This window comes from Fusarium venenatum (genome assembly GCF_020744135.1).
Source record: "Fusarium venenatum strain MPI-CAGE-CH-0201 chromosome Unknown EDB82scaffold_4, whole genome shotgun sequence".
Lineage (NCBI taxonomy): Eukaryota > Fungi > Ascomycota > Sordariomycetes > Hypocreales > Nectriaceae > Fusarium > Fusarium venenatum.
In genome coordinates this window covers 6,426,984-6,441,271 of record NW_027072132.1, presented here as the reverse complement: position 1 = coordinate 6,441,271, position 14,288 = coordinate 6,426,984, and the positions used below count along the sequence as shown (strand labels likewise).

Sequence of the window (14,288 nt, the reverse complement as noted above, 5' to 3'; positions counted from 1 at the left end):
GGCTAGAGAGTGAGCACGTGACTCGGTAGCAACTCTGTTTCTAGAGTCCAAAGTCAAGATATCAAAATGGGGTTTTAACTTCTTATTACAGTTCACTAAAATTAATTAAAGTCATAGAACTCGTAATGGATATTTTTACTATTCATTTATTCATGTTATCACTATGAGTCGTTGCAAACTATCATCAATGTTTCTGCTTCCTCTGACCCACCAACTCCACTTTAGCGCCTCAATTGTCCGGGAACCCATTTCGCAAGTTATCGTACTTGGTCGCGGGATACTCAATACAGTTGTCCTGTCTCATGAGCGCTCCCTGACCTCCGAATCCGTTCACAACCGTTGTGATCAAACTCTGCTCGCCCTGCTTATCCGCGCTGCTCTCCCACCACATAGCGCCTCCCAGCTTCCACCTCTTCACATACTCGGCCTTATCCCAGGCGACCCGCGGCGTGTCGTAGGTGACCATGGTACGTGACTGAGGGTTGTAGCAGTAGCTGGCACAGCATCCTCTATCTCCGTACTCTTGCGCGCCCTCTAGGGGAAGCGCCTTGTAATCGTAGACTCCCTGTTCCCAGGAACCTTGTCCAACGCCTTGGTAGGGGCGGCCGGGACCGTCGGTGTTCTCAAAGGCTCGGCCGTAGAGTGGCATGCCGAGAACTATCTTTGAAGGGTTCACACCGCTGCGGACGTAAAAGTCGATGGCAGCAGAGGTAGAGAATGGGGTTGATACTGGGTTGTCGTGAGATGGGTACAGGTTGGCCTGATGACCCGCAGTTTGGTCCCAAGAACCAGCATAGTCGTAAGCCATGAGGTTCCAGAAGTCGAGGTATTGATCCATTCCACGGATATCGAGCTTCTGGAAGTTTGTCGCACCGGCTGGACAGGCCACAGTCAACTCAAAGTGATAAGGTTGGCTCAATGTCTGTGCATATGCATCCATCTCATGACGCACGGCGCCCAGAAGTTCGACATAGTTTCTAGCCTCGTTGGCATCCTGGGGGTACTCCCAATCGATATCTATACCGTCAAAACCGAGGTTCTTGATCAGATCGACACAGCTCTTGGCGAATGTGTCACGTCCTTGGGGTGTGCTAGCGGGGCCCTTGAAGTTGCTACTGAAGGTCCAACCTCCAATACTGAGAAGAACCTTGAGGTTTCGGTTACGTCTTTTCAACAGGTTAAGCTGCTTCATGCAACCGTACAAGTTGGTACCGACATCATTCCAGGAATCTCCATCCCAATGAATATCGGTATCGGCCCATGAGTCGGTGAGATGGCTGGCATACGTGAGCTGGACGGTTCCACAATTAGACTGAGGGAGTACAACTTACACTTCGCCAGAGTCGCTACGAATATTAGCGAACGAGTAAAGAATATGTGTCAGGTTCTCCACGGGAAGATCCTGAGGACGATGCTTTCGTGCATAGATAGCCCTGTTGTGCGTTAGCTGAGCTGTCAATGTGATGCATACAGGGTAGCTTCTTACCAGTTGACGAAATACGCAACGGTGCGGAAACCTTCGGGTCCACCACCCATTTTGATTGAAGTAAAGGGACTAGATAAAGATGTATTTGATAGGAATACTGCAACTAATGCAGCGAAAACGGCGGTTATAAGTAAAAGGCTCGCCCTGGTACGATTTCCAAGGCGTAGTCTTGGCTGTCTCTGTGGAGGATTCGTGATGATGGAGGGGCACTTGGAGGGGTTTTAGGTGGGGAATGAATCACTTTCAGCTTGTAGAGAATCAAGAGTGAACTATGAAGCAAATAAATATATCAAAGAGAGGTTTGTTCTTAACAAATAATCAGTGAGATATAAGAAACGCGGAGGCATCCAGGTTTCTCTTACTCAGCCGCCATCTTTCAGCTCAAACAATCCATGCTTTTGCGTCGTCATCTGCGGCGCTGATTTGCGTCTGAGCGGCCAAGCGTGGCGGTGCTTAAACGTGGCAATGCTACCAGCGTCGTACCTTATTAGTTGCATGACAACACAGCTTGCCATGGCATTGGCAGCTTGGCAATATGATATCCAGGAATAGCATAACTGTATTCATTTATTATAATGCTTGTCATTCAGAAGACAAAGTGAGGCAAGTAGTAATGCATATCGGATTCAAGACGATTATCCGTAATGAAAAAGCCGCGAATCGTAAAAGTCATTCCAAGCAAGGTATCTATGAATCATCGCAAGTCGTTCCATTGGTCCAGCCGTATAGGACTCTTCAAAACACAAAAAGGAAATCTTCATTCTCCAAGTCAGTGGTATCTCCAAACCCTTTATCACCGTCCTTCTGTTCCGTCCTCTCGCCTTCCATATCGTGCGCTTGTGATATTCTATTATGCTCGTCATCAGTTGCTTCGCGAAGCGTTACACCCCCTCGCAGTGTTCTCTCCATGTGTTCTATCCTCTCCACCTCTTCTGCCGTCTCAAGACTTCGATCAACCAGTACGGCGCTCTTTCCGAGTGCAACTCTACGTTGGCTGTGAATCCGGTTCAGCCGAGAAAGATGCATGGATGTGCCAGCGACGAGGGCAACAACGAGAACATAGAGTGCGAGGTTTGCTCTTAGACCACGAGTATAGGCTGGCGCTTCGTCAGGGGAGTAGAGTAGAGGACCAACGATATTGCCGGCCGAGGCACTGATGAAGATGAGCGCGGAAGTGGTCTTGCGTTTTGTGTCACCTGCTGTGTTCTGTGCTGACCATGAATATATTAATGGGGCTGCAATGTGTAAGTCTAGATCAGTATCGAGAGCACGATCACCAGCACTTACTGATACCAGTAAAGGTACACAAACAGAAGTACCCAGCTAGACAAGCAGCCTTATTCTCGAGACTATGCGCAAAATGCAAGAGGATAGCACATCCAACAATTGGTGGCACACACAGCATAGCAATGACTGGACCCTTGAGCTTCCACTTCATTGATACGTAAGCACTCGCAGAGACGGCGATGATGTGCGATATGCCAACAGGCACGTTGAACAACATGGTTTCAAAGGGGTCTGATACGAAGGATTTGATGATCAGAGGACCGAAAGTCGAAATCCCATTCGAAGGGACCGAGATGCAGAAGATCATGGCGACCCAGTACCAAGTTTTGAGGTCCTTCAATGCCTCTACGACATGGGCAGTCCTCCACTCGCGAGACATAACACCCATTTGGTTGTTGCGAAGGCGTTCGATGGCAATGAGCTTGTCTTCATCGGTAAGGAACTTGGCTTCGGTAGGTGAATCTGGCATCCAGAAGAACATGACAAAGGCGACTCCTACAGTGATGGCGCCAAAGAAGAGAAAAATGATCTTTCGGCGTTAGCCGGTTGATTCCGTTGAGGTATCTTTGACGTACCTGATAGGGCTTCATCTTAGACTCGATACTCGCAAGTCCGTATGTGATAAGACTACCGAGCTGACAAGCAATATTAGCATGGCCATGAACCGGAAGAAGCTATACTGACCACCCATGTTAACCCATTCATGCAGTACCAAGATCCAATTCTTAGTGTTTGCTCTCTTGGATACATTAGACGCAGCTCTATTAATCGGATATCAACCATACCTTCTCCTCCACCACATCTGGGTAATGGCGATGAAGCTCGGCCCAATACTTGCTTCAAACGCACCCAGAAAGAATCGCGCAATCATCAACGTTCGAAACTCTTTCGCCCAAGTCATGAGAATCAGTGTCGTTCCCCAGGCTAATACCATGGCACTTGTGAGTTTTCCGATGGGCAGCTTCACTAGCGCAAGCGCAAGCGGAGGCTGCATGATCAGCTGCGCAAGGAAAACAATACTTCCGAGCCATGAGTACTGGTCGCCTTCAAGATTGGTATCCTCGATGAGCCCAAATATCGAAGCATATGACAACGTTGCTTTGTCGAGAGCTTGAAGGAAGTAGACCGATAGCATCAAAGGAAGCAGGGCGAGATCTATGCGACGGAGGATGCGGGCATCGTCGGCTGGTGAAACAGTGATATGCTCATCGGGTGAACGACCCATCTTGATGAGAAGCATGGCCGCGGCATCGCGATAAGGCTCAGTTCTTGCATCCTGACTCCTCTCAGCATCCTCCATGGTACTTTGCGACTCGTAACTGTTGTCATTTTGAGGAAGAGGCTGGTACTCTGCCCGCGATGTCTTTGAAGAGAGGAGAGAAAGCCTTCGAAACATGATTTGCCGGTCGTCGTTGCCCCATGAGACAAGACTTTTGGTGGACGAGAGTTTCTTTATATTTAAAAAGTTTATTTGCTTATAAGCCGAGAATCGGGTGAGGTGAGGTGTTCGTGAGACTCGAGAAATGACGTCGGTTGGCACTTCAAGCGAACCAGGAGCTTTGATTAGCGAGCGACATGTGCTGAAGACCCTGTAAGTTTCGGGGGTTTAATGGTCGAGTGCACAGCGCACGTGGGGGGATGTTGACAGGCGACCATTGATCTTGACGGATACGATTAAAGTCATCAACGTTGGTTGTCCAGCTGATAGACAATAGTTAAGATGATAGTTCAGACAAGAGGGCAAAGTCTTTAGATAGAATTTGAGTATCGGAATGTTGCTTCTATCAACAAGGTTACACTGCTCAATGTCCAAGAATTCGTTCCAAGATAATACCCCGGCACAAAGAAAGCCACTGCAGACGATGGGCTCGAGTCATGTGGACCTGATTGCACCATCTTCAACTGATACTCGACATTGCTGCTCATTCCGCACAGTCTTTTACAACTAGATCCATATTATTCCCACATCTTGAACTTGTCCTATATTTATTTATAACAGTCACTCTAGATTACTACTTTGATAACGAAAATCTGCCTTCCCCTCCCGTGTCTGTCCCATTCGTTTCACATTAAGCGCCGGGGAACCATGTATAATCTTCCCCGGCTGTGAGCTGAAGAACAAAGTCCTCTTCCTACGCGCTTCCAACATGTACCGCTCAACCATGATTCGACAACTCACCACCCTCTGGCGGCTACACCTTATCGTGAATCCACCGCCGTACATGATGTCAAAAAGGCACAGGTTTCACTGTATTATCCCAGAACCAACAGCATTAGACAAGGAAGAATGGATAGGATGAGAATCCTTCTTAATGGCGATCTTTCGCTTCCTCTGATCTGACTTTTGGTATGTTTCGTATTATCGCATTCTCTCGCCTGTGCTGCGCATAGACTATAGCAACTTTATTCTTTCGTTTTCGCTTCAAACATGGCTAAAAGTAATGGCTTCATCGGTTTTTTCTCTTCTGACTACAACACTTTTATTTCTCTCGTTTTTACTACGCCCATTGCTACAACGTTATTATGTCTTTCCCTCAACGAGACGCTCTTCTCCGGAGCTTTCCTCAATTTTGTCAACGACAACCGTCCTTCAGTCCAATTCGCCGTTCAGATCATGGCCAACCTTATGTCTGCTCTACAGATAGTTGTTATCTGTAGGGTTATCAACCTTGGTGTTCGGAGACGCCTCAAGACTAAGAGTATGAGTCTTGATCAGATGCGAGCGTGGATGGACGCCATGATACCACGTATCAACTGGGATTTGCCCTTTGTATACATCTTTCTTTTGGGTCTCTTGGTCTCGGTTTCTATGGTGCTCAGCGCTATCTGGGCTGCTGCCATGACACCTGTCGAGACCTTTGAGCACATCCAAGGCACTGTCCAGATTCCAAGCTGGGATAATATCACCCATATTAAGGAATATCCTTCGGAAGTTGGCTCAGTAGGACCTACCAAGCATACTGCCCTTGGCAAGTTCACATACTCAGTGGGGATCCAAATGCTGGGCAGTCTCCTCGCTTCTGCTGCTTCAGCATCACCCATCCACAACTCAACACGCAACCATGAGAAGCTAGATCAAACAGGCTACAACTACGTTGGTCGATCATACGGCGTTGGCTCCTCTCCAGGCCTAGGCGAAGTTCACTTTCAAACCGGGCGTAGTGTGCTCGGGTGGGAATACCAGGAAGTAGGATACCGCGCCAAAGTCAACTGCATCTACAACGCATCTACCGACTTCAATCTCTATCAGGAGGACTCTGTTATACGTTGGGCTGCACATGGAGAACTTCCTGATAGCGACGACGGATATGAACACTCCACTTACGTCGGCTTCGGTGATGGAAATGCTGTTGTTGCCATTGGGGTTGCGCACTTCAAGGACAAAGATGCAATAGTCGCTCCTGAGAGAAAGTACATCGGCTTCGCGGCGGGAGGCTTCTATAAGTTCCTGAACACGACGCAATGTGAAGTTGACTTTGAGCCTACGCGGTTCAACGTTACGGTCAGCAGTCGAGGCAAGAACATTACCGTTGTACCAACAAACGACACCAAAGTTCGCGATATGGATCCGACTCGTTGGATAAAAGGCACTGTCCTTCGTCAGTTCGAGTTGATTGCAAACGATGAGACAAACCTGTATGTATCAACCGTTGGTACAGCTTTTAACGCCTCCATCACCGACCATCGTCTTCGTCTTGAGATGAACAACACACTCACTTCAAGAACATCCACAAACGTCACTCTTGAAGGCGTCGAAAACGCCATCACGGCCATGGTAGACGATATGTTGGTAGCATATGCCTCGGCGCAATTCATGGTCGGAGAGTTCCAAGACGAAGTACCAGGCTCCATCCGAGTCACAGCCGTCATCATTGGCGAAAAGAAATTTGCCATAGCCGCATTTGCGCTAAACATGGCCGTTGTAGCGCTCTTTCTACTTGAGGCTATTCGGACAAGAGGCTGGAAGGGAATAACCGAGTTTGATCCTTCAGATATTCGCCATGTGATGATCGCTGCGTCTGAAGGCGGTGCAAATCTCGCACAGGTGGGATTTGCCAACAGAGATAAGTTGGGTAAAATTAATGTGAGGGTGGGTGAGACTGGGGCTGGCAGGTTTACGCTGGCCATTGATGGGGAGGTATCACCCTCTGTCAAGTATGAGAGTATGAGGGGAGCTAATGGTGGTAATGATTCCGATGTTGAAAGGTATAAAGCGTCTGTGGCTGAGACTATCAGTACCAGATCCCGAGAAAGGAGTCCATGAATAATGTAGTATATTTATCTACGACGTGCAACGCAGAAGTCGCCGCTGTCAAACAGTAATATGAATTGGAAAATTTCGAGTATTAGATCTTGAATTATATCGTGTGTTGCTCTTCTTATCATGACATTTTATCTTTAATCGTGCATTCATTTGTGAAAATACTAAAAACTTGCGAGAACATCGACGACTAAATCTCGTAACCATCAAACCTCTACATTCTTCTCCAATGTATCCATTTCTGTCCAGTCTTACCCACAGATTCACAAACTCGCTACAAACCAAAGTTAGCAAGGTCACATCATCACCATCTTCAGCACTTACCTCTTTGTTGTCTGCAAAGTCAGTGTAGAAGCTATTCCAGATATCTCTATCAGGACAACTCGTCTCACCTTCAGGACAATCAGGTTGGTTCTTCAGTCTAGTCTCAACATCATGAATCCACGGCTTCGGAACAGGCCAATCCGAAAAGTGCACAAACTTGGCCTCGCTAAGCACAAGAGTGGGATCCCACTTCTCACGCTCGCTGCCCAAGTACGCGGTGTGATCCTTGTTTCTGAACTCGGCTGTGAGCATGTCATACTTGCGATGGGGCAAGATGAGAGCACTGTCGAGGTACAAGCTGTTTACAATCTCCATGTCGTAGTCGTTGGGGCCGATGCTGTTCATCTTTTGCACGATACGCTCAAATTCCACGTCGTCAGGTTCAATGAGCATGACCTGCGATGAGAGAATCCTCTTGGGAGGGTTCTCGTTGTAGAGCCAGTACGCGCGTGGCATGGCGACGGGGCAGGGAGGTAGTTGGAAGAGTTCGTCCATATGTTGGAGGACCATGCTGTCTGAGTCAAGGGAGAGAACTCTGTGATATTGGGTTTGGTTGAAGGCGAGGAGCTTGGTGAAGGAGTCGGCCCACGTTTCTAAGAATAGTTAGATAAGGAAGAGGAATAAGAGCAGTAGGAGGTATACCATCTTGTCCATCACGATGTTGGATCTCAATCGGTTGAAGAGTAACGTTGTACTCATCGCGAGCTCTGATAAGAAGCTGTCCACCACGTTTGCTTGAGTACGCAGCATCTGGCTCAAGCATCTCCTTAGGATACATGAGCAAGCGATCAGCCTTGCTACCAAGACGATGCAATTGCTCAAAGATCATGACCGAGTTGCAGAGATAGTCCTCGTTAGTGACATACTGAATGTAGGCAAAGCGCGACCAATCGACATCATCGTCGTCGTCATCATCATAGTAGTCACCGCCATCATCATCATCATCTCCGTCGGTAAACTCTTCTTCAAGCTCCCCTTCGAGTTCCTTTCTGAGATCTTCTTCCTCCCAGTCGCCGTCATCGTCCATGTTGAGGAAGACCTCAATTTCGTCGTCCTCCTCAAAGCCTATAATATCTCCCTTGTCTTCAAGCGCCTCAATCTCTGCATAAGAGAGGACATGAGGAGCAGGCGTAGCGTTAGGATCGTGAGTAAGATTTTCCTCAGTTTCGTCTACCGAATCGAGGAATAGCTCGTGATTATTCAATTCTTCGGGAACAGGAACATCTGTGGCATGGAAAGAAGCAAAGCAGGTAAGAAATACATAATAAGAAGCAGCGAGGATAGCGAGGATGGGAATGATTCTCGCCAAACGCACCGCGATGAACGACGATGCCTCACCCATTATGAAAATTTGTTTGCGGCCAGTCCAAAATGAAGACAGAAGCAGCGGGGAAAAGAAATCAGAAAACTATGCGACAGCATTGTGAGATTATTAAAGGAAACTGGAAAGCAAGGGATGAAAGATCATTCAGGGATTGGATTGTTGAACATGTTCCCTTGGCTGCCAAAAGTGACACAATGTCTCACAGTAGAACTAATCTAACAAAGGGTAACGGCGCCAATGTATGGAATTTGACGGTAAGGAGATCGCTAATTAGGACTAGAAGGAGCGCCGTACAAATAATTTTGTCTTAGACCTCAGTGCAAAGGGGGCATCTGGAGTTTAGGGGTGCATTTTCTCATTCCAGACGTTGCCGTTAAGCCATCCCTGATTAAACAACGAATGAAGTAGACAAGACTCTAAGAGCCTTGATATTCACCTGCCAATAGCCAAGTATAAGGCTGAATTTGAATCGTACGGTTGTTTCATCATCGCAAAAGAAAGGAAGAACAATAGTCAAAATACCAATGATCGAGAACGAGAAAAATCCGATCGTGACGCTGGTTTTGTTATTGTGACTGCTCATATGTTGATCAATGCATCAATGCATCAATGCTGTCATCTTTGTAACAAATATGTTTCGGAATTGAATAGATATGATTTCCAATGTTTAACAGACAAGACTCTTCAAACCTGACCTTCATTTATGCCTCATTTCTGTCCTGCTTATCCTTCTTCTTCCCCTTCCAATGCGTTCTCGCAATCTTCAACAGTCCCCAAGCCAAAAGCCTATACACCACTACACAAGCCGCCAAACACGCAATGTTGATGACAGGATCGACGTCAAAGTTGTACAACTCCAGAACCTCTTCGCCGGTCTGGATCGGACAGTTCCCGTTCTCAAGTCTCTGATCGTCATTGCATGTAAACTCGATACCACGCAGGGAATACGGCGCCACAGCGCGTGTGCCGTACCGGATGGGCGAGAGGTAGTTGAAGGCCTTGAACAGCTCGGGCATGTCAATGGAGAGCACGCCAGCCATGGTATTAGCAAGAGCCAGGAACACGCCCATTATGTTGACGGCGAAACCAGTGTGACCAAAGAGCGTGTTGAACATGATACCGAGACTCTCGCCGCAGGATACGATGCCGAAGCACGCAAAGACGGATGTGAAGTAGAGCGTTGCCGTGCGAGGGAGGTCTACCGCGATGACGCCCAGAACACCGAATATCATACAGCTTATCACCTCAAAGGGGACCTCGAGGATGGTGTAGGAAGCGAGAAAAGCATTGACGCTATAGACGCCGTCGTCGTCTTCTCGGTAAAACACATCGCGCTCGCTGGGGTAGATGGCTGTATTTTGCAACATGCCGACAAAGTAGAACGCGCCGATTTCCTGAACAAAACCCATTCGGCTCTGGACAGAGTAGTAGTCGTTGTCAAAGGGAGCGAAGAAGAGGGCCAGGATGAGAGCAAGACCGATAACTTGCATGAGACGAGCGACGATGAGCTCTGGTTGACGGTAAGTGTTGATGAGAGCACGATGGAGAAGGAGAGGAAGTGCGGTAGTCATAGGGGCGCGTTTACGGATGAGGGCGCCTAGTTCGGCGGGCGTCGAGAGGTTGGCTTTGTTAAAAGATCGACGCTTTTGCGGTGGTGAGGGCGGAAGAGTCGCGCCCTCCTGCGTAGTCTGTGTTTGATCTGCAGAGTCCGTATTCTGAACCTCATCCTTCTCTTGGATATCAGAGAGTTTCTGGCCTTTGGTCGATGCACTTTCGGCTTTCCAATTATCAATCATACTCTGAACCCGTTTACGAGACTCGAGCTCTTTCCCTTCCTGCTGCAAATCAATCGTGATCATATCCAAGGCGAAATCCGCAGGGTTGGTGTGCTGAGGACACTCGTACCCATGACGCGCCAAGTATCCAAGCATGTCTCTTCCAGGGCCAGAGTAAACCTGCGAACTACCACGTGCCAAAAGCAACACGTTTCCAAATTCCCTAAAAAGATCAGATCGAGCTTGGTGGATTGTGAGAATGAGGGTTCGGCCTTCATTGGCGAGACCCTGGAGGACTTCCATGATGGAGTTTGCGGTGAATGCATCGAGTCCTGATGTTGGTTCGTCGAGGAGAAGAATACGAGGGTCGGTCAATACCTGAACTGCAATGGATACACGGCGCTTTTCTCCTCCAGAAATACCCTTGATGAGTTCACCGCCAACGAGGTTATCGGCACAGTCCTTTAGACCCATCTTGAGGAGAACTTCTTCTGCTCGACGGTTCTTTTCATCTTTACCCATGAACGATGGGAGGCGGAGTCCAGCTGCAAAGCGAAGAGTCTCACGGACAGTAAGAGACGGCAATAACGCATCGTCATCTTGGCAGACATAAGAGCACACTGATCGGATGACCGAATCCGAAGGACGAGCCCCGTTGAAGGTGAGTTTTCCCGCTGGTCGATACTTTGTCCCGACAGAATCGCGTAGTCGAAGAGCCATGGCGTTGAGGAGCGATGTCTTTCCACTTCCCGAAGGTCCCATGATGACGTTCAACACTCCGGCACTGAAGGTCGCATTCACTGGGTTCAAAATAGTCTTTGTCGGCAACTTCTTGCCCAACTGCGTTCTTTTATCCAAAGCCAACGAAAATTCGTTCAGTTCCAAATCGATAGTACGCACATCAGCAACAGAGCGCGCAGTCATCTTCTCCTTACCAGCCGATAGATCAGTGTCCGAAACACGAGCTCGAGCAATCGTCATCTCGACCTTGATGATACGTAGTCCAATAATCGACAGCACGAAAAAGAACACGACAAAAGCCAGGCAGACGAGAATTGGCTTGGCGACCCAATCCTTTGGAAAGCCGAGAGATTCCATGATATATGATCCCGTATACTGCTTGCATCTTGGGTCAGACTCATCATTCGAGGCGGGACAGTCGTAAAAGCTCCCTTCAAATTCGTTACCGCAGTACGCACTAAAGACGTAGAACTGTTGACGTTAGTGTCCATCCATCACATGTTGAGCGAGGAGATCGTACCGTGTAAGTAAGCCACTTCAACCAACGAACGTAAACAGGAAGACTGTTGACGTTGATAAACATGCCGCAGGCCATACTTTGCAGTGTAAAGATGAGATTGGCAATCACACTCGCGCCAGCGAAATGCCTGACTGTTGCCACGCAAACCATGGCACAAGTAACAGCAATATATTGGTTGAGAAGTGTGATGGCGAAGAATGTGAAGAACCGTTCCACATCTCGCTCGAAACCAGCCATAAAGAAAAAGAGAACGGAGAAGAGGAATGGTGCTGCGACATCTTCGGTGATCATCCGAGCGATTCGGCGCGAAAGAACAAAGGGGAGGGCGTCGACGCATCCTTCCGAGTTCTCACGGTCAAAGGTTGGGATATCGAATGTCATGCGGTAGACTTCGAAGATGAGGATGAGGTAACCCTGAAGACCAGCTGCTGTATAGAGACCACCCTGTCGAGATCGAATACCGGCTTGATCGCGACCGAGATTGTAGAACATGTAGCCCGTTACGAGACCCATGAAAACAGCTTCTGTGATGGAAGATGCCATACCGAGGGGATCGCGATACGTCACTTTGAGTGTACGATCGGTAAGGACTGTAACCTGCCGTAGAAAGCCCGCATGTTCTTTCGTCTTCTTATCCCTCTTTTTCTTTCCATCGCCGATGTCAATAGTCTTGTCTGGGTGAGGATATCGCTTCAAAGTCTCCTGATTCCAAGCAATCTTTAAATGCTCAACCTTGGCCGTGGTTTCCTGTTCCAGCTCGGGCGTACGATTATCGACAGCTGCAATATCGATGATGAACTCGGCGGGGTTGACAAAAGGTGGGAGCTGATATCCCAATTCTCCAAACCATGGAACAGAGTCCTTGATTGTACCTGAGTAGACAGGGCTACCCTTGGTAAGAACAATCAAGTTGTCGAACAAATCCCAGATTTCAGATCGAGGTTGATGGATTGTCGTAATGATGGTTCGCCCTTTTTGCGCAAGTGTCTTCAGTGTTCGAACAAGCTGATAGGCGCTTGTCGCGTCAAGGCCGGTGGTAGGTTCATCGAGGAAGAGAACAGAAGGGTTAGCTAGTAGTTGAACGCCAATGCTGGTGCGTCGCTTCTCGCCACCTGAACATCCATGATGCTGAGAGTTTCCGATCCTCGTGTCGGCACATTCTTTGAGACCAAGTTCGAGAATGACCTCTTCGACAATCCTTTGTCGTTCTTGGGAAGTAGTTGATGGTGGTAATCGCAAGTCGGCTGAGTATCGAAGGGTTTCTCTAACGGTGAGTGTTGGAAGTAGGATATCTTGCTGCATAACATAGGCATGGCGGACACTATGCACTCCAACTTTGCCATTGAAAGTAGCGATACCCCTTTGACTCAACCTGGAACTCAATACTCTCTCAGCCACGGTGTTGAGTAGTGTCGTCTTTCCAGATCCACTTCCTCCAATGATAGCCGTCAAAGTTCCTGGTGGAAGATTAGCGCTTACAGAATGAAGAAGCGGCTTCATTTTTGGCGCAGTGTTGAATTTTGACGAGACCAGATCGCCATATGTCGAAGGTGCAAGCCATGATGGAGCCGTATCGACTGAGACCGCCAAGTCATGGATTTGAACGTGAACAGCCTGGACATCGGCAAGTGACAGGTTTCCACCACCGGACATAGAGAGCCGTGACATGCCATTCTGTTCGACACGAGGATCTATCGAGATATCCAAAGAGCTTGGCCTGTCCATCTTTTCGATGTCGATGTTATCCGAGGGATTTCCATGTTGCGACATGACTGCAGCTTGGATTGTTTATGAATTCGGGTTGAGCGCTGTTATAAGGCTGTGTTATCTGTTGGCCCAGGCCCGGGACATTATGTATGGCTGCAGATGATTCCGTTTAGGCTGTGGTGTGAGTGAGATTATAATCCTTCCTGAAAATTGGTGGTAATCTATGACGCCGAGGTTTGTATGCAGAATAGCCAGTTAGTAAAGCCACGATCGCAAGTCTTGACAAAGAGAATGCCCAAAGTCGGAGGGACAGGAGCATCTTAAGGGTCATTGTCATTGGGTACCCTCGAGCCAACATCGGCCCCAGAGTAATATAAACGAGATCATGGCTATTACCCGAAGTGGATGCCAAATTCAGATCGGTTCGGCCGCCGCGTAAGAGGCAAAGTAGAGGTGAAGGTGAAGTGAGTGGTCTCGATTGAATTGGGGTCTAGTAGTGGAGATTCAGCTCAACTTAGCAACCCTCTACGCGAGGTTTGCGAGGTTTGCGGTTTGCGGGGGGGTTAAAAGTGAGCCACCAACGGCTGGGGGAAACAAGGTTGTTCTCATCCTAGATTGGTTAGATTGGAGAAAGAATTAATCCAGAAGTAATGAAAGATGGGTTTTGATTAGTGGATGCTTTCGGAAAGCTTCGATTCCGAGGCATGGGCTTGTCTTTGAGAAGAAAGAGGATGCATGCGAATGATTTGACTTGGCAGCCAGCAGTCGTATTTACCTCAGTACCTACTTCAACAACACTGATTAGATTCAAGATACAAATATTCTTTCTACCAACTAATTTACTAATTAATTAACTAACGTGA

General features: G+C 48.1%; 5 protein-coding genes across 5 annotated transcripts; 1 reads left to right on the top strand and 4 right to left on the bottom strand.

Moving 5' to 3' along the window:
* Positions 1-111: 111 nt before the first annotated feature.
* EDB82DRAFT_517610 (glycoside hydrolase superfamily) lies at positions 112-2,026 on the bottom strand. Its single transcript, XM_025725352.2, has 3 exons — positions 1,487-2,026; positions 1,332-1,433; positions 112-1,277 (listed from the first exon to the last, which is right to left on the bottom strand). The coding sequence occupies exons 1-3, from the start codon at positions 1,534-1,536 to the stop codon at positions 230-232; spliced, it is 1,200 nt and encodes a 399-aa protein (XP_025593959.1). The 5' UTR covers positions 1,537-2,026; the 3' UTR covers positions 112-229.
* Positions 2,027-4,559, bottom strand: EDB82DRAFT_517608 (major facilitator superfamily domain-containing protein). The gene is made up of 5 exons (XM_025725351.2): positions 3,559-4,559; positions 3,458-3,512; positions 3,349-3,408; positions 2,774-3,302; positions 2,027-2,721 (listed from the first exon to the last, which is right to left on the bottom strand). Exons 1-5 carry the CDS (start codon positions 4,167-4,169, stop codon positions 2,222-2,224), a joined length of 1,755 nt encoding a protein of 584 aa, XP_025593958.1. The 5' UTR covers positions 4,170-4,559; the 3' UTR covers positions 2,027-2,221.
* A 540-nt stretch (positions 4,560-5,099) lies between these two features.
* Positions 5,100-7,154, top strand: EDB82DRAFT_351654 (uncharacterized protein). The gene has a single exon (XM_025725350.2). It carries the CDS (start codon positions 5,202-5,204, stop codon positions 7,035-7,037), a length of 1,836 nt encoding a protein of 611 aa, XP_025593957.1. The 5' UTR covers positions 5,100-5,201; the 3' UTR covers positions 7,038-7,154.
* A 94-nt stretch (positions 7,155-7,248) lies between these two features.
* On the bottom strand, positions 7,249-8,700 carry EDB82DRAFT_562744 (glucose N-acetyltransferase 1; the record flags this gene model as incomplete). The annotated part of the gene is made up of 3 exons (XM_025725349.1): positions 7,249-7,308; positions 7,359-7,951; positions 8,001-8,700. The coding sequence occupies 3 exons, from the start codon at positions 8,698-8,700 to the stop codon at positions 7,249-7,251; spliced, it is 1,353 nt and encodes a 450-aa protein (XP_025593956.1).
* Positions 8,701-9,188: 488 nt separating this feature from the next.
* On the bottom strand, positions 9,189-13,808 carry EDB82DRAFT_351639 (P-loop containing nucleoside triphosphate hydrolase protein). The gene is made up of 2 exons (XM_025725348.2): positions 11,719-13,808; positions 9,189-11,669 (listed from the first exon to the last, which is right to left on the bottom strand). The coding sequence occupies exons 1-2, from the start codon at positions 13,486-13,488 to the stop codon at positions 9,384-9,386; spliced, it is 4,056 nt and encodes a 1,351-aa protein (XP_025593955.1). The 5' UTR covers positions 13,489-13,808; the 3' UTR covers positions 9,189-9,383.
* Between the last annotated feature and the right edge of the window lie 480 nt (positions 13,809-14,288).

Bases quoted from the DNA above. Each gene is read 5' to 3' on its own strand.
- EDB82DRAFT_517610 (XM_025725352.2), bottom strand. From the start codon at position 1,536: ATGGGTGGTGGACCCGAAGGTTTCCGCACCGTTGCGTATTTCGTCAAC. The intron at 1,434-1,486 runs GTAAGAAGCTAC...AACGCACAACAG, and splicing joins GTTGCGTATTTCGTCAACTG to GGCTATCTATGCACGAAAGC. The intron at 1,278-1,331 runs GTAAGTTGTACT...CACGTATGCCAG, and splicing joins CGTAGCGACTCTGGCGAAGT to CCATCTCACCGACTCATGGG.
- EDB82DRAFT_517608 (XM_025725351.2), bottom strand. From the start codon at position 4,169: ATGTTTCGAAGGCTTTCTCTCCTCTCTTCAAAGACATCGCGGGCAGAG. The intron at 3,513-3,558 runs GTATGGTTGATA...AATGTATCCAAG, and splicing joins CAGATGTGGTGGAGGAGAAG to AGAGCAAACACTAAGAATTG. The intron at 2,722-2,773 runs GTAAGTGCTGGT...TACACATTGCAG, and splicing joins GTGTACCTTTACTGGTATCA to CCCCATTAATATATTCATGG.
- EDB82DRAFT_351654 (XM_025725350.2), top strand. From the start codon at position 5,202: ATGGCTAAAAGTAATGGCTTCATCGGTTTTTTCTCTTCTGACTACAAC.
- EDB82DRAFT_351639 (XM_025725348.2), bottom strand. From the start codon at position 13,488: ATGTCGCAACATGGAAATCCCTCGGATAACATCGACATCGAAAAGATG. The intron at 11,670-11,718 runs GTACGATCTCCT...TAACGTCAACAG, and splicing joins TGAAGTGGCTTACTTACACG to TTCTACGTCTTTAGTGCGTA.